The sequence below is a fragment of the Bacillus rossius genome, chromosome 2 (assembly GCF_032445375.1).
Source record: "Bacillus rossius redtenbacheri isolate Brsri chromosome 2, Brsri_v3, whole genome shotgun sequence".
Lineage (NCBI taxonomy): Eukaryota > Metazoa > Arthropoda > Insecta > Phasmatodea > Bacillidae > Bacillus > Bacillus rossius.
The window spans coordinates 49,469,378-49,496,895 of record NC_086331.1 but is presented as its reverse complement, the minus strand read 5'-3'; the positions used below and the strand labels follow the sequence as shown (position 1 = coordinate 49,496,895).

Sequence of the window (27,518 nt, the reverse complement as noted above, 5' to 3'; positions counted from 1 at the left end):
GGTAGCTGCTAATTTATGTAACGTAATTTTCTCTTTTAGAACGTAACACATGTTTACATCTCATGTACAAACATAAATCTAGGTGTAAAAATATCTATTAAATTGGCATTGTCCAAGGTGTAAATCAGTTAACTACAGGATAGAATATTTTTACTACATTATGGCTATTTGTTCCTTATTGGTTTCAGTTTTTCTAGCATAATGAGCCTAACAATATATGGAATTGGAATCAGTTTTTAATAATAAAAATTAACATAATATTTCAACATGTGAAATTTAATTTTAGACTAAAAACAGCATACACGATTATTTTTCAGCTGTCTTTAAAAAGATAATTATACTATATTATTAGTAGGGGGAGCACGCCGGTTCTGTTACACTATAAACAAAGGACAGGTGTTTGTCGAGCACGTGGGGGGGGTGTGGCACCACAATTTCGGGTGGGCGTGGCACCACGTCGTCTGGTGGGCGTTGCCGAGAGCCACGTGGAGGGGTCCGCAGGGGGTTGTTGACATCACGTGGAAGGGGGGGGGGGGGGTGTGTGTGTATGTTTCTAAATGAGGAAGGTAGGTAGCGCTTGTGTCGCGCGCCGGAATTATTTTTACAAGTATAAAAATGTGAGGGCGGGTGGCGGTTGGATTCGAACCTTCGTTTCTGGATCGTTAGTCCGTCACGCTAACCACAGGACCACGAGACCATGTTGGAGAAAATAATATCAGATGTAGTATATATGCTTATAAAATATTTTTTTTATAGAGAAGGTATATTTTTATAGAGCTAAGCGGGAAATTTAAAAAAATATATAGTGTAGGCTGCTATGCGGCCGCCATGTTTATTTTTTATAGTGGTAAGCATTAAATTTAAACGAGGTGCATCGGCTGCTATGCGGCCGCCATGTTTATTTTTTTTATAGTGCTAGTCGGCAAATTTAAACGGAGGGAAATTTAAAAAAATATATAGTGTCGGCTGCTATGCGGGCGCCATGTTTATTTTTTATAGTGCTAAGTGGGAAATTTAAAAAAATATTTAGTGTCTGCTGCTAGTCGGCCGCCATGTTAATTTTTTTATAGTGGTAAGCGGTAAATTTAAACAAGGCGCATCGGCTGCTAGTCGGCCGCCATGTTTTTTTTATAGTGCTAAGCGGTAAATTTAAACGAGGCACATCGGCTGCTAGTCGGCCGTCATGTTTTATTTTTTATAGTGCTAAGCGGGAAATTTTAAAACGGGCCGGCCGCCATGTTTATTTCAACATTGGAAAAAAAATAATAATTTCGACTGCTAGGTAGTAACCAGAACAGCCAACTTTGAAAAAAAAATTAAATAATATTATATGTATGACAATCGATTGCTGAAAGTCGCCATCTTGTAGTACAGCATACCAGGCCGCCATATTGTAGCACAGCACACCAGGCCGCCATCTTGTAGCACAGCATACCAGGCCGCCATCTTTTTTTTTCTTCCCCATTTATAGTCATTGTTTTTTCATTTCTCAAGTTTGAATATAAAAAAAGTATTATTTCGTCAGCCACTACTCTATGACGTAGTAGTAGAAGTAGTAGTAGAAGTAGTAGAAGTAGTAGAAGTAGTAGTAGTAGAAGTAGTAGTAGAAGTAGTAGAAGTAGTAGTAGAAGTAGTAGTAGAAGTAGTAGTAGTAAAAGTAGTAGTAGAAGTAGAAGTAGTTTTTTTTGTTTTTTTTTTTGAGAGAGAGGTTTAAAAATCTTCAAAAGACACCAACAGGTGGGATTGTTGGTAGTGTCAGATTTTTACTGACGAAAAACAGTCCTCTCTTTCTGCCCTTCTTTTAGGAAGGGGGCCAGACCAGAAACCGCTTTCGCATTACTTCAGACTGGCCCAGGTTACGCGACTAGGCGCTCTTCTTGATCAGTTCTCAAGCTTCTTTGCTCTCAGTACTGCTTCGGCGTAGCTCATTATTGTCTCCCAGTTCCGCGGAGAGCTGCTCATAAGGGGGATTATGTTTCCTGGGCTCAATTTGGCTCCGATTGTTTCTTCGGCCGCTTTTCTTTCTGTCTCCCATCTGCCACAGTGGAAGAAGGTGTGGCAGGCATCATCTGTGTTTGCTGGGCAGTATTTACACGCAGGGCTGTCTGCTAGCCCCATGCGGTGCAGGTACGCCTCGAACAGTCCGTGCCCTGTGAGTAGTTGCGTTAGGTAGAAGTTAGTTTCCGCGTGTTTGCAGTCAGACCATGTTTCGAGTGCTGGGATAAGTTTAGCTGTCCATCTCCCTGTGTCCGCATTTTCCCATCTAGTTTGCCATTCTCTTAGGGTCTTCTTCCTTTCGAGTTCACGGGAGTAGTCGTCAAGGGTGCCCTTTGTGCGTCGTTCGTGGAGTCTTTGTCTTTCGTTTGCCATGAGGTCTATCGGTATGGTTTTGGTTATGACGAGTGTTGCCGCTTCGGATACTGTGCGGTATGCGCAGGCTACTCGGAGGGCGGCTCGTCTTTGGATTGCGGCGAGCTTCCGTCTGTATTTTTCTTGGGCAAGCTGGCTTGCCCATATTTCAGCACCGTACAGTAGGATTGAGTGTACCGCACTGAGCAGCAGTCGCCGTTTGGCGTATCGAGGCCCAGACGTGTTCAGCATGATCTTCGACAGGCTCGTTACTACCTTGTTGGCCTTTGAGACTGTGTTGTTGAAGTGCTCGCAGAAAGTGAGCCTCTTATCTATCTGGAGGCCCAGGTATCTTATCGAATGCTTCGCTTCGATGTTTACTCCATTGATGTTCACCGCAAAAGGTGTCGCGTACCAGCGTTGCCTAGTGAGGACAGCCATCTCAGTTTTATTAGGGGCTAGTTTGAGATTATGGCGTTTCAGCCAGTCGTTCAATCTCACCATTAGGTGGTCAATTTTTTGCCGCGCGTCTTCGGGGCTGCTTGAAAGAATGATTCCCACAACGTCGTCGGCGTAGCCTGTTAGGTGGGTGTCCCGTGCCATGTCCATGTAGTAGTAGTAGTAGAAGTAGTAGTAGAAGTCATATTATGCCTATAGCGTGTTAATAAAAAAAATTATACTTTACGTATTTCAGCGAATTCAAACACCGTGTTTTTTTATGTGTTAAAGACATAATGTTCTCTTATAGTGTGTATCGTGGAAATGAAATATACAGTAGTATTAATTACTTAAAAAAATAATATTATTTATAATATATCACCAATTTTATTAAAAAAAAGTATTCTTATTACATCACTTGTCATTTAAAATAAAATATATTGTGCATTTATAGGCATTATATATATTTAAAAACAATAAAAATATTTTTCCCAAGGGGTTGGAGCCGCAGATGACGGCGCGTACTCCCTCGCAGTTACCACCCCTTTTCCTTCCTCCCCCATTGTCATTTTTTTAAATAACGACCCAGACACTGGCGCCCGCATAGGGAAGCCGCTCGCAGAGGGGTGGGGGCTGCAGCCGCAGAGAACTGTATACAAATGTAATTTCTTCCAAAGTTAAAATATATATTTCCCCAACACTAAAAAAAAAATATTACGTCTACCTGGTGTGTTAGTTACCCGTACCTGCCATTTGATTAATACCAGGTAAAGGTAACTTGTAATAATAATATTTTGCCATAGTCTCGTTTACGTAATGTTTCTGTTAACTATAATGTATTTATATATTTTTTTCTCACAGCATTTTTTTTACGAGTAGCGCATTGCTACAAAATTATATAAAATATTACGTTTATTTTTCCAAACAAAACGAGTTTTAAACCTTAACACCAGTCTACCATGACCGCATAGTTCTTTACACGTATTACCAATTTTCTGCACACTAAGTTACCAGCCACAAGTAACACATAATGGATATTGAAATAATGTAGTCAACACAATAATATTACTTAGTTAAAAAAAAATTTTTTATTTATTATCCCCTCCCCAACCCCGCTGGGCGTCCATAGCCACCAGCTTGGCCACGACTTTGCCACTAGGCAGAGCCGGCACCTGCTGGTTTGTAGCAGGTAGCCGGAACCCTCTTTTTTCGTCGGCTGTTAGCGGCCGACCCCAGGGACATGTCCCAGAGGGGCCCGCCACCAACAGCAGCGGCGAAGTCTTGGCCGGCGGTGTTGGAGGAGGAGGGGGAGATGACGGCCCTTCCAGCAGGTCTTCTGCGAAGAAGGCCGCCGCAATGTCTGCTGTAATACTGGTCCCCTCCTCCACCTCATCCTCGAAGAAAGAGGCCGCCAACGCTGATGGGATCCGTTCCATTGTCTGGGGTTGGGGAGATATGTAGAACGTCACACAAATTTCAGGCATCCTATCAAGAGGACGATTTATTTAAATAAAAAAAAGGGAATATTTTATGTTTACATTTAATCAGGATAGATTGAATATTCGTGATGCTGCAACTTGAAACAAACTAGTATTTTTTACATTTAATCAGGATAGATTGAATATACTTTGAGAGGCAACTTGAAACAAAAAAATTATTTTACGTTAAATCATGATAGATTGAATATACTTTGAGAGGCAACTTGAAACAAACTTGTATTTTTTTTAAAGTTAAATCAGGATAGAATGAATAATATGCAATCTGTCATGGTAACAGGGAATATTTTTTTTCAAACATCTCTACACATTTTGTTTAACATACCGATGGTTTTTCTCTCCACATGCATAATGGAAAGGATCATGGCGCGGGCGTGGTGGGGGGAGTTGAACACACCCCTCTCAGGATAAGTTTTTTTTCTTTTGTCTGTGGGGGGAGGCGGAAGAAGCGCTGTTGTTTGCCTTCAATCCCCCCCCCCCCCCCACACACACACACATATACATATACACTTGAAGCCCCTCCGAGCAGGGGAGGAGTGGTGAGCGCTGTTGTGTTTCTGCAACCACTGCTCGGAGGTTACATCAGCAGTGTTCGTCTCACTGGTGAATGTAATCAGAGGAAAAATGGAAATATGTACAATTATTAGGAGGGATCGGGCGAGGCACGAGTTTTAGAAGGACACAGATCTTTATGCCCCCAAGGTAACGTGCTGACACCGTCTTCAGAAAGCCAACGCTTATCGTCTCCTGAAGACAGTGCTACCTTGTTCACTCGCTCCGTAAACACGGCGTGTCCTCGCGAACGGAAATGTTATTGACTGCCTAGAATCCGGGAATTTTTAAGCAAGCAATCCAGGTATTGAGGGAACAGAAGTGATTGGATTACGTTGGCCTTAACTCCTTTCGCTTTACGCATACAAGAACCATCCTCCATCTTGTATGCATAGAGTTTCGGGCGAAGACCCACGTAATCCGTAATGATCTTGCCAGCGGCTTCATCTTTCATCACCCCTGTTACACCCTTGTTGACTAAGGGGAAGCGTTGATCATTACCTGGCGCATAATTTGATGTTTCGGAACGTGAAGCTAAGTCGGGTCGAATTGAATCATAAACGTTATCACACTGAACGTGGTAAATGAACGAATCAGTGTCCGAGTACAAGAGATGCAGTGACTGTGGAGGGAATTTTTTTTGCATGTTGTTATAATGAAAGTCGTATAAAATCAATTTTGACGAATCTAAAATGGCGACACCCATGTACAAAGGTTTATCGAAGGTTATCGAACCTTTCTGCAACTCTATGAGAACTATATTTTCATCGACGATTTGCCGAGCCTTGAATGTCGGACGACCAATCAGCTCGGCTGCCCCATAAATAGTTTCGTAACACGAAGCGATGCGAATGTCTCTGTGTTTTCTAGAATATTCTAAACTTTTACCGTACACTGCATTCGAAAGTAACTTAAAAAACGATTTTTCGAAGGGATTCGCAGCCTGGGCACGACGCTCGGCATTAAAGGTTATGTAATCTTTCATCCAGGCCGCCTGTTCAAACCGCAGCACGCGGTGAACCTGGCCGACGACCGCCCCATACTGAACGTAGTGCCGCAGTGTTTTAGCATGGACAACATAATTATTACGCGGCGTGAGAGTTAACAATTATTTACTCATTCGCCCGTTTGGCGGTACGCCATTCACAGGGGCCAGAGGCAGATCTGATAGGCGGTCGTGACAATCATCGGGAAAGGTCAAATCCACTTCTGCGAAATATGACGTATCGCCATCTATGTCAATGGCGTTGAAATCCCAACTCGCATACTCATCCCTGGGAACCCACTCAAATTTGCCCACAGGAAGTTTATCTAACATTGTGTGAGCATACAAAGCGTTTACATCGAAATAGCAGATGTACGAAGATGGAAGGCTCGGGTCGTGAGTGGACATGTGAACATTATTGGCTTTCGCGTGACGTCGACTTACGTTTGTTATACCTCCACGAACGGCTGACTCTAGGAAGAGGTATATATCCGGGTCGGTTATCAGCTCAAGACGCACACCGGTTTTAAATAAAAGTGCATCCCATGCGAGCGAGGGAGCGGTAATGTAATGGGCAGGATCTAATGAATAATATTGTAAGCAAACGAAACGAAACGACTCGAATATGTCGGCCAGCAAACTTGTATCCACCTTAAGATAACTAAGTGCGTACTCTTTCAATGTGGCACAATGGAAGACGTCCCAAGCATTTTGAGCGTGAGTATAGTCCAGATCACTCACGTCGGTGCCACTCATTACGTTATGGAACGCTTCCTTAGGGGGTAGCGAGGCAGTCTGCAATTGTTCACTAGATTTAACAAAATCATAGGGAAACACACCTTTACGAGTAGCTAACTGAAACTGTGCGTCATCTGGAAACATTGAACGGGTGACTTTCAATTTATCTGGCGTGAGATTGCCAGCGAGAGTTTCCAGAGATGAATTTAAAAAGTTAAGTGAATCTATGAATCCAAGACGCACAGTGCGCATGCCTCCTTGCGCATTATCTGAAATGGGTATGTATTTTGTAATGCACTTGTAGCTCTCCATAGTAACTCCAAGGACTTTGACACTGCTGGGGTTCTCCACAATAAAGGAGCCGTCCGGCTGTGCAATCCGCCGCGAAATTAAATGTTGCATTAAAAAGTGGGCATCGTAATTTTGCAAATTATGAAAAACCGCGACGAGTTGATTCTTTTGCAACCTGAAAGCCTGGTTGCATTTAGAATGGGCATAACCACGTATTTCACCAGTCAAATGGCAGTGATCGAGCACCGTCTGCCCAGCCAATACCTTCTGACATGGCAATGTGTTTTACTCGCAAGCCTTGCAGAGAGGGCCGGAGTCGGTGTCTTAATAGTAATGATGTTTGAATAAATATCGCAAACCCACTGTGTCATTGAAACTAATTCTGTGATCATTTCAGCAATACAATTATCACCCTCGAATTGCACATACTTGGTCAAAGAGCTATTGTACCCACATACTAACAAAATTCTACATGCATAAGGCATGTGTTCGTTTACCCGCGTAGTGCTCAAAGACTCGTCACCGGGCAAACAGGTGGAGAAAGGCTTCAGGTAACACTCGGTGTCACAGTACGCAATAAAGCCTAGGCGGTCCTGTTTTGCAAAGTTTGTAAATTGCAAATACTTGTTCTCTTCTGTAGGGAAACAGGTCCGCACTGCTTGATGCTGGCTGCAGAGAACATTGTGTGAATTTAATCTGTCTTCGCTTGTAAAATACTGAAGACAGCGCTCGCAAATCCATTTCTTATGTTTCGTTTTGGACAATTGTGAATGCAATAATCTGGACATTGATTTTATGTAAACAAAATGTAGGTGCTCTGTCGCGCCACTCGAACGAATCGCCAATATATTTACATGTCTCTCTCTTTGCCTAGAGGATATGCGAAGAGGCTGGATCGAGGATTCAGATTTGCCACTAAAACATTCGTCAACGATATTCCCCTTAGAATCTACGCAAGCGTAAACATTAATGGAAATATCATTGTTCCACTCAAATGTTTTAATCTGATGCAGAGTGGAGGGAAACGTCAAGCCATTCGTATTAAAATACACGAGTGGATTTGGATACGAAGTGGCTCGAGTAATATTGCCTTCCACCGTCGACACACCTGCCATGATGCCATACAGGAAACAGTGCTGCTCGGGACACTCAATGTTAACACAAGCTTTCCTATTGGACAAAAAGGCCGGCAATTTCGTGTGCACTGCGCCAACCGTGAAAACTCTATAGCTTGAAAAATGTACATCCTTGTTAATCAATCTTTTTAGAGCCCAGCCACTGCCACGCGCACCGAAATCACTAACGTGTTTATTGATTTACGGAATGAATGTTGAATCGTAGATTTCCCCTACCTCATCAGAGTGCAGTATCGCGGTTGAGTGAGTTGTGAAATGAAAAGTTTCACTCTCGTTTCCCTCCACAGATTCCTTAACAAATGAAGCCGAGAGTGAAACGTAAACTTTAAAGGGGCGAATTAATTCGTTAAGTCCAGAAAGGGAACCCTACATCTCTGTAGAAACAGGTCCAAGTCCGGATCGACATTTTCAATATCATTTCCAATTCGAAAGTCCACTATCTTGTTAGCAAATGCAGTGTTCAAGGTAACACCCTCCAGGCAAGGCAAGACGTCGGGCCCCTGCGCCAACTACACCCCTGACCCCCGCCAACCATCGCGAGAGGCAGGGATAGAAGGCCCAGCTTCATTAAGACGGAGTCGCTTTGCCTCGGGGGAAGAACGGGAAGACATGGTAAGAGAGAAGAGATAGAAAATAAAGAAAGAGAGAGAGGGAAATTACGTTCAACAATGAGTACAAAGCTAAAACAAAAAGAAAAGAATATAATTTAGTAGACGTATTTATGGAGTATGGATTTGACATAATATTTTAAAATTAATTTTTTTTTTCAGAAAACAATGTTAGATTGTTCACGAAATCTCCCATCCGTTTGCAAGATATGAAAAAAAAATTTTTTTAGAGAATATCTCTAGATGGAAATATTTTCTAAAAACATTTATATATTAATGAATAGGAAACGATAATAAATTATAGATGGTAAATTCGAAAACAATGTGTGGTAGTAAAAGGTGAAGAAAGTTTAAGTTTAATATTATTTTCATGTTAAATGAAAAAAAAAAAAGAATATTTCCATTCAAAATGATAATAATATCACCCTAACATTACAAACAGCTTAGTAAATAAATTTACAGTAAAATGTATCTATCTATCTTACCTTTGCTGGAAAAAACTGAGAAAAACACAATGCACACTACAAGAGAATATTATGTCTTTAACACATAAAAAAAACACGGTGTTTGAATTTGCTGAAATACGTAAAGTATAATTTTTTTATTAACATGCTATAAGCATAAGTAATGCCTATAACTTTTTTTATTTATTATTATCGACAGACATGCTACACAACAAATTAAGCATAATATGACTATACTGGTCTAGTACTATAAGAAAACATGGCTACACTTCAGTGTGTGTTTTCAAAATTTGGCATCTACTACTACTACTACTACTACTATAGTCATAGAGTAGTGGCTGACGAAATAATACTTTTTTTATATTCAAACTTGAGAAATGAAAAAACAATGACTATAAATGGGGAAGAAAAAAAAAGATGGCGGCCTGGTATGCTGTGCTACAAGATAGCGGCCTGGTGTGCTGTGCTACAAGATGGCGGCCTGGTGTGCTATGCTACAAGACGGCAGCCTGGTATGCTGTACTACAATATGGCGACTTTCAGCAATCGATTGTCATACATATAATATTATTTAATTTTTTTTTCAAAGTTGGCTGTTCTGGTTACTTCCTAGCAGTCGAAATTATTATTTTTTTTTCCAATGTTGAAATAAACATGGTGGCCGGCCTGTTTTGAATTTTCCCGCTTAGCACTATAAAAAAATAAAACATGGCGGCCGACTAGCAGCCGATGCGCCTCGTTTAAATTTACCGCTTAGCACTATAAAAAATAAAACATGGCGGCCGACTAGCAGCCGATGCACCTCGTTTAAATTTACCGCTTAGCACTATAAAAAATAAAACATGGCGGCCGACTAGCAGCCGATGCGCCTCATTAAAATTTACCGCTTACCACTATAAAAAAATAAACATGGCGGCCGACTAACAGCCGACACTATATATTTTTTTAAATTTCCCGCTTAGCACTATAAAAAATAAACATGGCGGCCGACTAGCAGCCGATGCGCCTCGTTTAAATTTACAGCTTACCACTATAAAAAAATAAACATGGCGGTCGCATAGCAGCCGACACTAAATATTTTTTTTAAATTTCCCGCTTAGCACTATAAAAAATAAAACTTCTCTTTAAAAAAATATTTTATAAGCATATATATACTACATCTAAAATTATTTCCTCCAACATGGTCTCGTGGTCCTGTGGTTAGCGTGACGGACTAACGATCCAGAAACGAAGGTTCGAATCCAACCGCCGCCCGCCCTCAAATTTTTATACTTGTAAAAATAATTCCGGCGCGCGACACTAGCGCTACCTACCTTCCTCATTTAGAAACATACTCACCCCCCCCCTCCACGTGACGTCAACAACCCCCTGCGGACCCCTCCGCGTGACGTCAACAACCCCCTGCGGACCCCTCCACGTGGATCCCGGCAACGCCCACCCGACCACGTGGTGTCACGCCCCCCCCCACGTGCTCAGACAAACACCTGTCCTTTGTTTATAGTTAAACAGAACCGGCGTGCTCCCCCTACTATTATTATCTTTTTGTGTGTTGTTCTTGCAGAGATATTTGGAATAAAAAGGTCGGAATAAATTGGTGATGTCACATCCCAATTTTATCAAATATGAATCTTTATTTCTAATCTTGAAGAGTACGTACCTTGAATACACCTCGAATCCGATTCTAGGTGTCGATTGTCAAACATAAATTAAAGTACAATAAATTAAAAATATTAACAATGGTGTTGAATAATTCTACTCTTTAAATGGTTGTTTCACAAACTAAATCTCCAGAATTATTACTTATTGTAATTTTATTTGTCAAAAGTACGATTCTTGGGTAATAATTACAGGATAGGTATGAAGAAAAAAATGTACCTAGTAAACTTCAAAGGTTATCAGTGTTGATTTTTTATAATTAACATTATTTCCTGTAATAGTTTTCTTTGAATCTTTTCCCTCTAATATACGATCCTTTGAATACTAAGTATTTGATGGTATTTGAGGATTTGATTGGCGTGTCCCCATAATAAAATTTGTTAAAATTTTTTATTGAATATAATTCAGTTAAAAAACAAATATGATAAGATCCACTTGAGAAAAAAATTTTTATGAACAAAATAGAGAAAAACATATCAAAGAGAGAGTTAAAGTTATGAATTGAAGTTGGCAGTAACAGAATTTTATTTAAAAAGTTTTATTTCTATACTTTATTTAGTTCTCTTATTGAGTAGTTAGGTTATCTATGTTGAAAATGTGACTGGCAGCCAGTAGTGTAAATAATTGTAAAAGTTTTTTTTTAGTTTCATAATAATTGTACTTGAAACGTCTAAAAGATAAACAATGTTTCTGAAAATTTATTTAGTTAGGTTAAAGGTACACCCTTAATGGTATGGAAATGATTTTCCTGACTTGCTACCAATTTTATCAAGTATACACCACGTGACAGTGAAGTGTGTTCATGTACAGTTCCAGGCATTTTTTATTTTTATTTATTTTTTTCAGGTTTATGGGTATTATGTATTTTAACGGCCATTGATCACTTATATGGTTAACAAAAACAGCCCACCAACATTCGTTCATTACACTTTGGTATCCTTAATTTATAAAAATTCATACACAGTTTGTCCCAAGTTTAAAGTCTTAAACACATTTTTTTGCTGTGTTCCCCTCCCCCTTCCTTTTCCGACAGAAATCCCAACGGTTAGGTGAATGCCTCAATCGTTTACTGTCTTAGAGGGGCTGATCCTGATCTGAAGCAGAAGTTACAGTTTACAAACTCTCTTCTTCCTTGAACTCTCCGCAATCAGTACTTCACGAGAATGATCTTGTTCTCCCATGCACTCTTAACGTTTTCCTTGGCTGGTTTTCCTTATGTTGTGCCCTCCCCCCTCCCCACTATTCTCGTTCTCCAGAACGACAGCCCTCTGAGACACATTCGGCCCCTTTACATTTGAGCCCTTAATAGCTTATTTCAAGAAACTCTGCTTTAAATGATCTCTGTCACAAAACCTTATCATGTATCCCACCTTAACCCTGTAGGTGACTAGGCTCACCACTTCTACATTGCAACCAGGAAGACACTGTAACCATCCCCCTTTAACACTTCTTATTAGCACAATATCTCTAAACACCAATGGAGGTTTCATATCAACCCCCATGGTCGGTTATCTTTACTTCCTGGTACTGTTGAAACCAGCGGTGAAGCCCTCACGACGCTAGTTTCATACAAGGCAAGCAACTGTATAACCCTGCATGTTCTGAAATCAAAATCTTTCTAAACATGATTGTTTATTTTACCATCACGTGGTTGTTATCTCTTTAGCACATTCAATGACATTTTCACATTCACTACAGGAACTTGGTTACATATTTTTGCACAAAAAAGCAATAAGAAAGTTACATGTTAATACAAAAGTCACAGCTCGTGCGCCGCACAATACTGTTCTGAAATTTATTTCAATAAGACGTTACAAAATACGTTTGCCGTCTCTTTCGGTTCAAGGTTACGCAGACAGTGTGTCTGTCGCAGACAACCACGTACACCAAACAGAGTTAGCTACGTTCTCGAACAAAATGTGCACCTCTTTAACCTTACAATAGCTTTTACAAAAGTGTCAGTCACGCAACGTGCTTAACAACTTTAATGAAGCGCTTAACCCAAACGGTATTCAGTTGTGAACATGCTTGTGCAGTTTGCCAAATATGGACCGTCCACAGACTCGCTAACACAGATTACGGCAGAAATAATGCCCTACAATCTAATCTCATTCATTATATCATATTAACTCTACTAAACACATTATTAAGTCAATTTCTAAGGGCGAGCCGAAACAGATAGAAAAAGTAGAAGTATTCTTAACGATCGTTACTTACACTGAGTGCTGCCCACGCACCCGCCTGCACTAGCGACCAGGGTTGGTCTACAAGATATAAATTCAAAAGTAGCAGAAGAAGACCGAGTTAACCAAATTGACGTCTTTATATAGCCTCGACATGACGTCGGCGCATGCGCAGCATGGACAGGTCCAACTCATGAGGGGCAAGGAAGGAAAATTGGACCTAGAGGAGGGGAAATCAGCAGTCCTGCAGCGGGCACTTCAAAATCCAAGTCATTACGTCGGGCTGCCGGCTCACTGTGGCAGGGTAGGCTTCACTAATTGAAGTTTCAAAAACATTTAGGCTGAAGTCTTCCCTGTGGTTGTATGGGGTGTATTGCAATAAGCATACAACCAATTACCCACCACCTTCTGAAGTGACTAAGTGCTATTTTAAAGGGTGTACTGATTTCCTTGCTGCAAGAGCACCATTTTTACCCCTTGGAGTAGTCTTTCCACTATCCCATTAGACTGATTGTGAAAAGGAGGTGTCAACTGAAGTGTGATCTCATTGTTTTCACAGAACTGAGAAAATTCTTCTGAACGGAACTGAAGCCCATTATCTGCCACCAACATTTCTGGCATGCCATAAGCCTCCAGAACTGAACATATCTTTTCAGTGGTTTTCTCTGCCATTGTGCTTTGCATCTGCCACACCTCCACCCATTTAGAGTAATCGTCTACCAAAACTAAGAATGTGTTGCCGTCCTTGACTGCCAAGTCCACACGTATCTGTTCCCACATGCAAGATGTCTGTGGCCAGGATACCCCTGAACCGTAAACCGAACTAGGCCTCGAGAACTGTCAAACTGAGCACTCCCTTACTGTTTCTTTCACTTTGTTATCAAAACCTGGCCACCAACCTCTTCCCATCATCTTCATTCAAACCACTCCTGGATTACTTTTATGAAACATCTGCAATACTTGAGCTCTGAGTTCCACAACAAACAGTCTCCCTCCACTGCCAAATCATCCTTCCTGAGCATATACAGCTCAAGCTGGGTTTACTGACCTGGTGTGGCCAACCATACATGGTGTGTTATAATATATTACAGCACTATATCATGGCTCATAGCTCTTACAAGGTCAGTTGCTGTAATGGCAAATTCTGAACAGGGTGAAGATAAAATACTGGCTGCTCCAATATCTGTGCCTGAGTTAGTGGTATCCGTGACAAAGCATCTGCATTACCCATGTCCTGTCCAATGGAGTAATCAACTTTTGCTAGCAGCAATGCCCAATGCTGCAACTGAGTGGCCACCATAACTGGAAGAGCTTTTATAGGGACAAAAATTGTGGTTATGAGACGGTGATCTGTATATAGTGTGGAATGTCTGCTGTAGAGATATTAATATTTTTTTCAAACCAAATACAATGCTCAAGGCCTTCGTTTGTATCTGACCATAACCTTGTTTTGCCTTGGACAGAGTTTTTGAAGCAAAACATATGGATTGCTTGGAACCATCTGGCAACTTGTGCGCTTAAACTGCTCCCACCCCATCCTGGGAGGCATCACTTGACACGATCATTAGCTTCAACTGGTCAAAAGGTACCAATACTGGAGCCTTCAGTATCCCAACCATTTACTCTCCTCAAAAAGCTCCTGATGCTCCCTTTTCCAGTTCCATGGCATTCCTTGAGCCAAAAAGATTTAAAGTTGCATAGAAATAAGCTTTTAAGTGAGACACTGAAGTTGGGGCTGTTGCTTCCCATATGGCTTCTTGCAACTATTTCGTTGGTGTGATACCCTGACCTCCAAGGACGTGCTCCAAGAACATAACTTCTCTCTCCAAGAAATGTCACTTTTCTTTCCTTGTCCTTACTCCAAACTCTTGTTCTGCAAGACTGCTTCCAGTGTGTGCACACGGTTTCCAGTTGACATACTAGTGTTAAGGATATCATCCAAATATGCTATTATCAAAGAAATGCATGCAAAATCTGCTCCATTATTGCTTGACATATACCTGGTTCACTTGATAGCCCCAAAGGTAACCTATGCTACAAAAACAGACCTCTGTGTGTATTCACTGTTACCAACGCTTGTGATCCCTTTTCTTTAACCAGCTGTTGGTAAGCATTTGATAAGTCTAACACACAAAACATTTGACTCAGGGATGACAAAACCTCTTCTTCAATACAGGGCAAAGGCTGCCACTCGAGTTCCACTTGAGGATTAACCGTTGGTTTGAAATTGACACACAACCTAGTGTCTTCATTCCTTTCTATTACTACCATTGCTGTATTCCACTTTCTTTAAGATTTGTTGCTGTTCCAAGAATACCAGCTCCTACTTCATCTTCTCTCTCAAGCCATATGGTACCTGCCTATTCTTTAGAAATACCAGCACTGCCCTCTATTTGAGGGTAAGTTTAGCTTCCAAATGATTTATCTTCCCAAAAGAACCATTAAAAACAACTGAAAATTTTTGCAATAACCTCTTCAGGATCTCTTTCCTAGCTTGGTCATTAGTTCGTTGGGGCCACTGTAATCTATTAATACTGCACAAATAATGTTCAGTCCAAGTAGAACTGCCCCAACCAATCTCGCCCTAGGAGAGAAGGTAAAAACTGTTTCCCTGAGTACATAACTAATAGGGTGCAAGATTTTACTCTGATCACCATAAATAACCTCCATTTGTAAACTCCCCTTCACTGGTAGTAATCCCCATAGTACGTTCACAAATAGATTCCTTTTCTGTCTAACTCCTGGTGGGGCCAATTGGTGTGATAAGTTGCATTTGACACCGTCACTGCCGAACCTGTATCCACTTATATAACCAAAGGTTTATCTCTTACCTTTACTGAAATCCTGTACCTCAGCTTCACCAAGCTCTTGCTGCTCATTAAAATGTCAAACACTGATGTCTGGTCCCTACTAATGTTCTTTTATTCTGCCCCAGGACCTTCTACCTTCCTTGCTTCTGCCTCTTTCGAGCTTGACATTTCCTTGCCAAGTGGCCCACCTGCGAACACTTGTTACACTTGCAGGGTGGCCACTCACCGGGAAAACCGGGAAAACGGGGATTTATCAGGGAAATCACGTTGATCGGGAATTATCAGGGAAATGTCAGGGAATTTTTTTAATAACGGGGAATTTTTTGTGTCATGTATATTTCCGCAGAGCTGCCAACCATTACGGATTTTCCGTAATTATTACGGATTTAACACAATATTACGCAACATCGCTGGTTTATTACGGAAACGAGGCTTTGTGCTGCTGGGTAATGGAAAAAAATTCTGTTTCTGGTGTGCGTGTTTCGTGAACGCAGTTCGAATACATCACGTGGTTGCGCAGATAACGGAACTGATAAATGTGCGCATGTACTGTCGAAATAAGTAGATTAATTGTTGTGTTTTGTAATAGAAATGGTACGGTATTACGTCCGTTGTACGATAAAACTAGTACATATTCTCGGTTTTTTCGTTTGTTAGCTACTTACATCACGATAATTTTTGTACGGTACTTTGGCTAACCTGTCTTGTGTAATTTACTTTCTTGAAAGCCATTTTTTTCATCAAAGTGTTTTTGTCGTGTGTACAGACGTGAAACCTGTTATGTTGTTCGATAGTGTTGTGTTCTTCAGTGCCGGTTGTAGAAATGAAGCGTGTGACAGAACAATGTGTATCTGGGGCAAAAAAAAAGAACGTTATTCTTCAGAACTTTCGACCAAACTATGTAAAAGAATGGCCATGCTTGTCATCTTCAAATGTTTTGGAACGCCACGCTTTTTGTAATGTATGCACGTGTGACTTTTCGATTGCGCATGGTGGAAGGGATGACTGAGGACGGCATATTGAATCAAAGAAACATGCAGAACATTTTAAAGCCGTGACGAGCAATAAATTTATATCGTCGTTTTTCGCTACATGTGAAGAAACGAAAGTAACAAACGCAGAGTTATTGTTTACAAGTTTTTTGGTAGAACACAATTTACCGATAGCAGTAGCCGATCATTCGGGTAATTTGTATAGAGCTATGTTTCCGGACTCAAAAATTGCACAGAAATACAGCTGTGCGAGAGCAAAAACATCTGCCTTAGTGGAGTATATGGCTGGTGAAACTAAATTGAAACTGTTGAATCTTTAGTAAGTGAACCATTTGCTTTAGCTACAGATGGGAGTACTGATTATATATAATGCAGTGAAGATTTGTCCATTAGTTGTTTCATTTTTAAATCAAACACAAGGTAAAATTTGCACTTACTGTTATCCCTTGTTGAGAGTACTAAGACTAAGAATATTTCACAACTAGAAATGTTACACTTCAAAAATGAATTAAAGAACAGTTATCAAAAGTTGCGTGAAAAAATGATTGAGCGCTCGACACTGAAATACCCCATTACATAAAACAAAACACAGATTGCAGGTCATTGAACGGGACGCTATAATGTAAAGTGACATATTTAAAATGTATTTGTTATTTAACGAACTTCCGTATGTATATAATGAAGAAAATACAGCAGGGTGCTAAAATATGAGTAATCTCTTTCTATAATATTATATTTTCTCATCAAAAGTATGTTTTTTTGTAATTGTAAATATCAGGGAAATTTTGAACTTTAATCAGGGAAATCAGGGAAAAATCAGGGAATATTTTTGGTGACTGTGAGTGGCCACCATGACTTGTAATGAGAATTAGGGAATTTTGCTGCCAAGTGGTCCCTACTACCACAGCGAAAACCATCCTTCAGATCACCTCCCCACCAAAATGAGGCTTCATATCCGCTGAATTTGTTTTATTTTGGAACTCGCACTTTTCACACTTCTTTGTCCCCCTTATTCTGATTCCACAGGAGAAACTTGGAAAAGCTTCCTCTGTTTCTTCGCCTTTTTTTTTTTTAAGTTGAAGCCAGCTCATAAGTTTGTTCCAAAGTGTATTACGCTATTATTTTTTGCTGGATTTTGTAACTCCTTATTCCACTAACAAAATAATCTCTTAAAGCTTCCAGTAAAAATGCGCCAAAATTGCATGTTGCTGCTAAATGTTTAATAGTGACTGAAAACTCAGCAATCAGTTTTTTTTCTTTTTGCACCTGAGCATGAAATTTTGTCTTTTGGAGTCTTAAGACTAATGTTTTTCAAGCACTTCCAACTGACTGAAACTTTTAGAGCCAGGATTGGCCACAAAAGCCCGTATTATGCCAAACACATGTTTCCTGATCACTGACATAACACATCCACTTACTTTTTTTCAGGAACCGAATTAGCATCAAAGTTGTGTCAAAACAGCATTAAATATGTGATAATATCATCTGAATGTTCGTTTAACTCCTCCATACATCCAAACATGCCATTTTATCAAAATCGTGTACATCTTGACAAAAAATAAAATCATTGTCATCACTGTTGTGTGTTTCGGTCAACGGCCCATGTTTACTTGCATAGTTGCCAACAACTTCCCACCAACAATCCTACACTATAGTAGATTTTAGCTGCACAGTTATTTTGAGCTCAAGTAATTGGTGTAGCTGCTAGGATAAAGTTATTGTCAAATAGAAAAAAGTACTGTATAAGTTATTTACTGCATTTATTTTGCAAAAGTGCATATATTATATGAGACTTTTGAATGATACAAAATAAATATAATTCCTTTGTTATTTAATTGTTTTTGGACTTCTGAGATGGTTTTCAGTGTTGTGTATATTTAATTTCAAGGGTTTTTTTGAAGGTACATTTGGTTTTATTTGCAGATAGAGGATATAAATGAAACAAATTTAATAAATTTAAGAGTTGAGGAGATTGGATTTCACAAAAAATTTATATTGAACTCTTATGAAATAATAATTGGTGGGCTTACAGCGATAATAGGAATATAAGTGATAACATTACTTTTGAAAAATTGAGTTTATAATAATTTAAGTATGGAAAATGTTTTGATATACAAATCACAACAAATATGTGATAAGATGCCAACTTCATTGGAATATTTGCAACAATAGACAATATTTTGTAATCCTCTATGAAAGATTCTGCATTCTCTATTGTTTCTTTAAAATGTTCTAAAGATGTGCTCGGTTAGTTCCTCTACGGTTATCACTGATGGTACATACACAACATTCTTAATGTAACCCTAGTCCATTGAGGTTTAAATCAAGGAATTACTGAGACAAAGAATAAGCAGGCCATTTTTTACTTTGTACACTTCTTACTACAGTGGAATATTTTATATATCATCTTTATTGTTTGGCTATTTTTCTTTAGTATTCATTTGTTGTTTTTATTTTACCTTTTTTAGTGTGTTGATTTCTATTACCCTTTTGTAGAAAGTGACTTCAAATACTTTGGATCAGAGCACAGTATTTAAATGAAATAAATAATTGAATAAATGTAATTTCAACTTTTTGAGTTCTTTATAGTATTCTGCATTTTTATTTTGAAAATTTTTTTTCTATAACTTTAAAATTATTAGGTTGGGCTTTTTAAAAGGAAACCTACAATAGAAAAAAATTGAAGGTAGTAGGAAAAATACAAGGCTCTTTAGTTGATGCTCTATCAATCAGGCTTCATCTATGTCAATGCATGCTAGTGTACACTAGGGGTGTCCCTTATATGAAGAAAAATTTTTATATTTTATTTTTTAATTTTGAAATGCATAGCTTTTGTATCTTTTATAAATACTAAACCATTCTCAAATCTGAAATTTTATCCTTCTAGCATGGTTACAACCTGTGCAGACCAAGCCACAAAGATTTGCAAAAATCCTGTTTTGTCTTAAAATTTTGTTCTATAAAATTATTAAAAATGCATTCTATGAAGTAAATAAAAGAGAAAATAAAATAAGAGAAATATTTATTATTATTAAAACACATTAAATAACAACAATCAGGCAGGGTAACTTCTCTTTAGGTTATTTACAGTCCTGATACAAATTTTTATGTTCCTGGACACAGCACATAAGGAATTGCTTCTGCTCTTCATCAGCTATTCAAAAAACTTATTCTTCTTTTAGCTTCCATAAAAGTGTTATTATTATCCCAAGAAGATACGTCTTCATGAAGAATACTGTCGTCAATTGAAAGTCGAGAAAGAAATTTTTTGCTCTTTTCCGATATAAAATCATGTAGCATTTTATGTGAAACAAAAATGGGTCAGTTATAAAAAAAAATATCAAAAGATGACCAAGTTCAGCTTACCGAACAACGTTTGGGCAGGTACTTCGGAACGTTTTCATGAGTGGGGGGGCAAAAAGATGTATTACACTTACCTCGGTCCTAGAGCGGGGGTCCGGGGGCCCTCCCCGGGAAAAATGTGGAATTTTAGATGCAAAATTGTGCTATTTATTGAGTTACAGAACCAAAATATTAAATATACCATTCCAATAATTTGATGACGTAGTATGTATTAAATACTACTCTGACAGTTGGTGTAGTACAATTTAAATAAAATACCATCTAGGAATTTGCAATCATTTTACAGTATATTGACAATCATAAATTTGATTTTCTAATCAATGTGATCACCAATGAAACGTTTGTAACTACTGGTTGAGAAAAATACTACTAGGACCAAACATTTATTCTGTGAAAAGGGATAAGGAGGAGGGGGGGGGGAAATGCTACTCTCGCCCCCCCATGCATAACAGCACGGGGGCGACTCGCCCCTGCTGCCCCCCCTGTTCCGACGTCCCTGCGTTTGGGACATTTCTTCCTTCGATGGGATATAGCATTTGCCAAAATCAGAGTTTTGGTCTCTTGTTAAGTTGGCAATCATTTTCACCTAAGTTTGGTTATCAACTTCTTCTCTTCACATAATTACTACAGGTGGTGGCTAAACTTGCTTATAGCAGCTTTTGAAATTAACTTTTTCCTAGTATTTTAATGCCTTTAAGAAGCACAAATCTTGGTTAGGTGCTTAAATCGCCTCTGTGCATTCGAGCCAAGGTTTTACATACAATGTGACTTTAAACAAGCAAACATCTTGTAGGGCATTTTTATCCTTCAGTCATTTTGAGTTGAGACTGAAACAAACAAATTTTTAACAAGTAAATCACTCTCGCCATCCATCGCGCCTGATGAGTAGCTCCAGGGGGCTTGATTTTTATATTCTTCTCTGAATCTCCTTCTAAAAACATCACACACAGTTCAACCAATTCGCAATAATTGTCCCTTACAAAAGTTTTGTCCAGTTCTGCCTTATAAAACATTAACAAAGATGTATTATTTGTCTTAGCAACATGTTCTTTTAGGAAATCAAGACATAGCTCAACATAATTTGAATATATATTTTTCCCATTGTCTCTTATTTTTTTTGAAGAGCGGAATGTCTGGGCTGTTAGTGACTTCCTTTATCTTGGTTTCGAATACAGTTTTTAGTACCAACTCATAAACGTGATGGTGACAAGTAAAAAGTAACAATTCTCTTTCTAAAGTCTCTTTCAAAAGAGCACAGGCCCCATTGAAGCGGGCAGTATTCAATGATGTGTCGCAGCACATTATTTGTACCTTGTCATTAAGGTTCCAGTCATAGGGGGCAGCTGAGACAGCTTTGGCTTGATATTTACTAGAAGAACTGGTATTACAAGAAGCTGTTCTTTGTCGTCAAATGAAGCGATAATTGGCAAACATTCTTCTTTTGAACTGCACATCCAAGCCTGGTAGTGGTTTTCATCCCAATGGACTGTAACTACGTCAGGCACATTATTCTGGAAGTCAGTTTTTATAGCTTCAACCCTGGATTTTCTCATCTGAGTACAAATTTGGTGGATCAAGGATTTGTTTATGGGGAAATCATCGCTGCTTAAACCAAGCACTTCTACAATCACATGAAGAATGTAAATGGAGTCTCTCATGCTTAGTTGGCATCGACGTACAGCTGCGACAAGCTTAGGTGTTATCAAATTCTTTCTACCTCTTTTCAAACTTGTTTCAGGGCAGAGAACCTCCGGCAAGCTAACTTCGGAGCTTGGAATCTCTTTTTCATCTGAATCTTGTGGATGTTCCAAGTTATGTGCAGTGGAAGTAGATGCAACAGCCAATAACTTTGTCTTATATTTCTTTCCTGTTCATGTAAACATTTTTTGCTTAGCTCTCTTCTTTGTCCACCAACCTTTTTGTCCACACCAGCCAAGCAACCCGATCGACCAGGTTCTCTCTGTTTCTTCAAAAATGCTTTCTTTCTCTATTCTCATTCTTTCAAAGGCATCAGCATGTGCAATATCAAATAAGTTATCCCGATCTTTTTAAAAATTATTTTCACGGTTCTTAAAATTCTCCTGAGTTTTCTTACAATTTTTTTGCAGGTCTCTCCTGTCAGCAAACCTGGCAGTATGGAGTGTAACTAGGTTTTTTTTTAATGTGTTTTAAGTACGTGAGTAATGGCATTTAGCGCTATGGAGTGAAAATAGCTTGAAAGCAATGCAGTAAATTGTATCGCGCTTCGCCAATGATAATTAGCCAGAGTTTGCCATATTTTTGTATTATGATTTTTGGTTATAGGTCACAGCGCTATATTCGCGCGACTTGTATGAACAAGTTTATATTGCAAGTCAACATGGGTTAATGTTATTAACAAGGGCTCAAATTTTTTCTAGAGTTTATTGGATGATTACGAAAGTTTTTAGGGGGTGAGTCAAAAAATATGAAATTCAAAATTTAAGGGACACCCTAGTATACACTCTTCAATTCAAATTTCAGGCCTGTGTCCTGATTGGCAAGACTGGAATCGTGATGATTGCCTGCAGAATGCGACAGAAGCTATGGGACTGGCAGATGACTGGCTCAACGTGAGGCAGGTAATGTGCATCATGTTACCTACTTGCTTTGTATCATATGTTGTGATAAGAAGGTATAACATAGCAAAATTCCTGCTCCCTGCTACTAATAACAATGAACTGAGAATGTTTTATGTTATGGATGTTATCTTAAGGTTTCATAATTATTTTGTACTCATGTTTCTTCTATTATGAATAGACTGTTAAGTCATTTTGTTTGTGCTTAAATTTTAATTATTAATTTTGGTTAGGTTTTACATAGAACAGAATGTATTGGTTTTTTATTACTTTTTCACTATAATTTGTTTTTTCATTTGTTAAAATTAATGTGTCCATTAATTACTATTTTACAATTACAAAGCTCACTCTGGACAGTAAGACTAACATTCAAGAACATCCTAGAACATTCTAAAGGTTTAATAAGAAAGGAAGACAAAGGTGCGACACTATGTCGCCAGGAAATTATTTTTCATGCCTCAAGTTAGTGTGTTGTTGGAAAACACCCAGTACGTAGGTACACAACTGCACAGCAATGAACTAGAACTTTGGCTGGGTGCTGCCTCACCCGCCAATAAGGGTGACCATGCGGTGGTGTGATGTGTCTCCAGATTTTCAGAAAAATATTCTCGCAGCATAATATTCCATATATAGTAATTTTTATGAATCCGGTCCTGTGTTTGGTTAGTTGACACATGGAGTTGCCTCCCTTTTGTTTTCACTTTTGTAAGGGAAGACCATTTTTTTGTCCAACCAGTTGTCGCTCGATTGTTGCTGCGTGTGGACGCATGTTCGGCAACTCAGGAAATGGAAATATTGAGGAGAATGCACTAAGTGACAATCTAATGCCTGCTGGTCAAGACCAGGCAGGGTTGCAACTTTTTTTTGGGACAGTTTTTAATTAAAAATTTGACCCCAGGCATCGTCCCAGGCTGACTGTTGGAAACACCTTGTTAAGTAAACTAAGGGACAATTTTTATTTATCGAGTGACACGAAGCTATGAAGGTTAACTGGTACTGTGATTGGTATGTATTGTACAATTGTTTTATCAGAAAGTAATTAGACAAGTTTAAAACTCTTTTTGAAATGATAAAAACTTTACCAATTAATTGAACTTTAATCAGAGAACTGAATTGGTAGGTACCGTGTGTAAGTTAAAGTTGTGTTTTATTTTTGAAGAAAGTAATAAACAAAGGAAGTTTAAAAACTCTTTTATTTAAAAAAAAAAAAAAAATCTTTTCCAAATCTTTAAGTCACTACATACAGAATTAAGTTTTGAAGTGTCTTTTTATTTTTCTGGGTTGTTTTGCAGGATCAACCTGGAATGTAACAAATGTTGTGCAAGTATATTATTGTGGTAGTATTTCCTTTGCTAAAAGTTTTGTGGATGTGGAGCTCTGTTCTCATGTAGTGCATTTTCCTTTAGGCAGGGTTTTAGTTGTATTTTTAACTGTTTGTTAGCTGATCAGGCCTGAGGAGATGGTGAATCCCAACATGGATGAAATGTCCATGATGACATATCTCTCGCAGTACCCCAATGCCAAGCTGAAGCCTGGAGCACCATTGCGACCCCGCACAAACCCCAACAGGTGAGCACACTAATCTACAATTGTAACCAAAATCAATGGTATGATGAGCTTATACTTTCATTAAAATAATATTACCTCCTTAAAAACATTACTGGCTTCTTTTGAACTTTGGAATCCATTACAGAGTTTCTTGGTTGTAATCTTTAAGTATTTTAAATTCTGTGTACAATCTGAAAGTTAATTTGAGGGAATGGGAAAGCTTATTTTAAGCCCAGTTAACTCTGGAAATTAATTATGCTTCTGAAGCAATGAAGTTGTTATCAAAGAAAACAAATAATTTGTATTTAACATGTAGGTAAAGTACTGGTTCTTAATGAGCTTAATGCAGTTTTTTAAAAGTCATTTATACAAAAGTATTTTTAGGCACACAGATCTGTTCAACGATTATCAGAAAGTGTGGCTGCATAGTCATTCTTTAGACTAAGAAAATCAATTTTGAGAAGAGGTCTGAAAAAAAAAAAAATTTAGCATAAGAAAAAATGGAAATATCTTATTTGTTGTTTCCATATCCTTTTGCACAATCAAGTTCTTCTGAACAATGCATGAACTAAAAAAAGGCTCACTTAGCTAATAATTAGTTAAAGTCGTTAGCACAGTAGTAAAACTTGGGTTTTTTCCCATCAAATTGCCCAATTATATTTTAAAAAAAAATAGCTCGTGTTCATTCCAAGCTTACTGACTAAAGCAATCATCATTTTTCAGTGTGATGAATGTAACAATTATAAACTTGGGTTTTTGGTGAACCACTGGTATTTAGCATAAATCTAGGATTCATGGGTGAATCACGGGAGACAGTTCATGAACGAGACTTAAGTCCCAAGATATTAATTTTTTAATAATTTATCTTATATTTTCAGTTAATGAATTTTATTTGGCAGTTTGGTCTATATTTTCTCATTAATAATATTCCTTTAAATTCCCTTTGATACATATATTAAAAAAAAATTATAAATTACCACTCTAGCTCATCTTCTTAAAAATGAAATTTCAATGGGCTGCATTTTACTTTGGTCCTTTGAAGTTGCCACATATCGCTACTGTAAGTGCAAAAAGTTGTATGTTAAAAAGGTGTACTTCCCATGAGAGCATAAGAACTGATTATATTTTCTTATGTTTTATTAGTATAATATTAATATATTTTCTTTCTGCTGTTTCGATGATAGTTAATTATAACTTAACTTATAAAGCATTAAATTCATAAAAAAAAAAAATACTGTAACATGAATTTTTGCAGTTTCAAATTCTAACTTAATTTGAAATATGACTTTTTGCATATTAACATAAGCCTTGTTGCAATTAATGTTGGAGCCACAATTTAACATTCAACCTTTTGCAGTCTTTTTCCATTTGAGTTGTAAGGAAATTAATGGGCTTATGAACTTTATAAACAACATTTTTATCAAGAAAACTTCTTTAATTAAAATTTTTGTAGAAACAGCATTAAAAAGTATAGTAAAAATTTTTACATTTTATCATCTAAAAGTATAGTATGAGTGGCCAATAATTTGAGGGCAAAACGTTTCTGTACAATTGTTGTGCCGAAGATGAATGGGGAAGGGCTTTCTGTATAGTGGTTTCAGTTGTTGGTAAATATCAGTTGCCGGTTTCGGTCGCCTGGGAAGTTCAGACCAGTCTTCAGAGAAGTTTATTTTGAACCAAATATAGCCATCAAGTTCATATATAAGACACCTTAAATAAGTGACATAAGGGTCACCTTTCTTTGATCCTGGTCGAATACTTTTGTAGTACCCATTAGAGAAGTCATAAATTTCCTTGTAATTGAGAGTTTCTACATGATCTGTGTGTGTCCAACTTGTAAATATTTTGAGTACACAGTAACTCTTTTTTTTACAGCAAAATAAAGAAGTGTTAGCCACAGTTTCACACTTGTTCTGATAAGTGCAATCGTTATTCCAAATAATCATTTCGCTTTGTCTGGTTTTTTTCCAGTTCGTTGCTTAAAAACCTCACCAGCAATGAATCAAATATGCCACTATCTAGATTTCCATTTGCCTCATGCCAGAAGAGCATGTTCCATCATGTGTTGCCAAAGTAAAAATTGTCCGTTTGTGGATTTTCAGTTTAGTTTCATAATATTCCACGGATTCTTTAGTATCCAGGCATGTCATTACTTTTTGAACTTCAATTGCATGAACTGAAATTTTTCTTCATTTTTCTGCTATGGTGTTGTCATTTTCTTTATAATTCCTTGCTTTGACTTTCCTCGTTTGGTGAGTGTTATAATTTTTAGGTGTAACTTTTCTGAGTTTGAACTCAATACATTTTTCACAAAAATCTTTTTCTGAATGAAAAATCATATGTTCATAGAGAGAAATGTTTTGTTAAACAAAGCTCTTGCATCTGGTTAATAGTTTTCCTCTAGGTAGATACGTTTGTATTCGTTGTATTTGTAATCTTGAGGTTTGCTTTCCCACACTGGCTCTAAATAATGTTTACATGTCCTGGCACCACAATAATGCAACTAAATTTTTGACAACATTTCGAAAAACTGACTTGCTCCAGACATTTTTTGAGACAGTTGAAGAGGATTATTGGTATCAGTTTCATTCACTTGTGGATTTTCAGTAACATTTTCGAACTCATTAATACAGTTATGATTTTTTTTATTACTGTTGGCTCACATCTTTGTCCAAAGAAGATTATTTTTTATCCAACCATGAACAGATATTTTACATAAACAAAAGTTGTTAAAAAAACTTTTTTGCATACTTTAATTTTACCATCTCCCACCTTTAGATAATTTTTATAGGTTTTTTTTTTTTACGGTACTCCCCATCAATAGAAATTCCACGTCTAAAGCTTTGTTTTGATTTGTCCACCGACTACACAATTTTAGCTTGCTTCGCCTCCCAACTGTCAATGCCTTTCCAAAAGATCATAAATTTTATTTTTTTTTTCACTATTTGACACTTCGTCACTTTAAAATGCCTTACATTTTTGCAACCACACCAATCTTCCAATTTTCTCTCATCTTTTTCAATAGAAAGTTTATATTCACCACTTTCATCTTGTTTTTCTAAACAAAAATATTTTTTCCCTTTTATTCTTTTAGCTGCATTTTCATTTTCTCCTTTCTTATGTTTTCTTTTTGCTGGAGCCAAAACTTCCACCTCATCTGAACCATTTTCACTTAATGCCTGGACTTCCTCAGCAACTCCCTGATGAATGTTTTCAATTTCACCTGAATTACTTTTTTGATTCAATGTGTGCCCCAAATATTGTGGTACTTTCGTTTGTACAGTTTTATTTTGATTTGAAACTTTTTGTCTC

At 38.0% G+C, this 27,518-nt stretch overlaps 1 protein-coding gene across 1 annotated transcript in view; it reads left to right on the top strand.

Annotated features, from left to right (window-relative positions):
* Nucleotides 1-27,518, top strand: part of LOC134529275 (filamin-A) — a 786,080-nt gene that overhangs the window by 217,493 nt on the left and 541,069 nt on the right. The window contains exons 4-5 of the mRNA XM_063363172.1: nt 22,564-22,661; nt 24,100-24,227. Coding sequence (XP_063219242.1) covers nt 22,564-22,661; nt 24,100-24,227 — 226 coding nt within the window. The remainder of the gene's footprint in view (nt 1-22,563; nt 22,662-24,099; nt 24,228-27,518) is intronic.